The sequence below is a fragment of the Elephas maximus genome, chromosome 7 (genome assembly GCF_024166365.1).
Source record: "Elephas maximus indicus isolate mEleMax1 chromosome 7, mEleMax1 primary haplotype, whole genome shotgun sequence".
NCBI classification, from domain to species: Eukaryota; Metazoa; Chordata; class Mammalia; order Proboscidea; family Elephantidae; genus Elephas; species Elephas maximus.
This window is the reverse complement of record NC_064825.1, coordinates 56940219-56941831: the sequence shown is the minus strand read 5'-3', so window position 1 is coordinate 56941831 and position 1613 is coordinate 56940219. Positions and strand designations below refer to the sequence as shown.

General features: G+C 38.7%; 1 protein-coding gene across 1 annotated transcript; it reads left to right on the top strand.

Annotated features, from left to right (window-relative positions):
* The first annotated feature begins 419 nt into the window (after window positions 1–419).
* On the top strand, window positions 420–1370 carry LOC126080001 (olfactory receptor 52A1-like). Its single transcript, XM_049891332.1, has one exon. It carries the CDS (start codon window positions 420–422, stop codon window positions 1368–1370), a length of 951 nt encoding a protein of 316 aa, XP_049747289.1.
* Window positions 1371–1613: the final 243 nt, after the last annotated feature.

Here is a 1613-nt window from a genome sequence, read left to right as displayed (position 1 = left end):
ATTTAAAATAAAAGTTCTCTGTCTGAAGTCTGGCTTCCAAATAATATTTTTTCCTCATTCCTATGAACAGATGAGAAACAGAAAAGGAAGGTGAATTGGGAAAGAAAAGAGAACACCACTAAACATGCTGATCCTATTGACTTCATCACAGAGATGGTCTCCAAAGACTCAGTTTTTCAACAATGGGCATCACTGAGGATAGGTGGGTATTCTTGCCAAAGTAAATACTGGTAAAACTTTCCATAGTCTCCATGACATTTTCTGATTCATTAAAACAATGGCGAAGAAATGATGAAGTTTGTTTTGCTAATTCTGTTACCAAATAACTTTATGACTATGTGAGACTAGCATAGACAACAATACAGAGAACCATAGATTATCAAACTTTGTTTCCTTATAAAGAAGGTCCCTGAATTGCCATGCTTATTACCAACAGCACTGTGTTTATGCCGTCTATGCTGACATTTGTTGGAATCCCTGGCCTGGAACCTGTGCAGCGTTGGATTGGGATTCCATTCTGTGCTATGTACATCATTGCTTTGGTTGGAAATACTCTACTTTTGATCATCATCAAATCTGAGCAGAGCCTCCATGAGCCCATGTACATCTTCCTGGCCATGCTAGGAGCCACAGACATTGCACTCAGCAGCAGCATCGTGCCCAAGATGCTTGGGATTTTTTGGTTTCACTTGCCAGAGATATATTTTGATGTTTGTCTTTTTCAGATGTGGCTCATCCACACATTCCAGGGTATTGAATCAGGAGTCTTGCTGGCCATGGCTCTGGACCGCTATGTGGCCATCTGTCATCCCCTAAGACATGCTACCACATTTACTCGCCAAGTAGTCACTCATATTGGAGTTGGGATGACATTGCGACCTGCCATTCTAGTAATCCCATGCCTATTGCTTATAAAGTGTCGTCTGAAACTCTACCGAACCAAGTTTATATCTCACACTTACTGTGAACACATGGCTCTTGTGAAGCTTGCCGCAGAAGATGTTTACATCAATAAATTTTATGGTCTCTTTGGTGCTTTTGTTGTTGGTGGGTTTGACTTCATTTTAATCATCCTCTCCTATATCCAGATATTTATAACTGTCTTCCATCTGCCAGAAAAAAAAGCTTGTCTTAAGGCATTTAATACATGTATTCCCCACATATGTATCTTCTTCCAATTCTATCTCCTTGCTTTCTTCTCCTTTTTTACTCACAGATCTGGAACTCATATCCCCTCATATATACATATCACTTCATCCATTCTTTATCTACTACTTCCACCTTTCCTGAACCCCTTTGTCTATGGGGTAAAGACCAAGCAGATTCGAGATCAGGTAGTAAAAATATTTTATTGCAAAGACCAGGGTTGACATTTCATCGAAATTGTCCCGTGTATGGGTTTAAGGGCTCATCTAGGTGTCCTATGTGATCTGAATCTCCTGTCAATTGTGGAGAGTAGAAATGTGATCCTAATATATTAATGAACAGATTAAATGAGTTTTTAAGAAATTCTAGAGGTAACTGACTTCTGAAAGTAATTTAAGGAAAACTGTTTTCTGGTCAATTTCATTAAAGACATGTATAAGACTTACTGTAGAAAGCATTTTTCTGAA

What these genes read in the sequence shown, in the direction of transcription:
- LOC126080001 (XM_049891332.1), top strand. Translation starts at nt 420, where the DNA reads ATGCTTATTACCAACAGCACTGTGTTTATGCCGTCTATGCTGACATTT.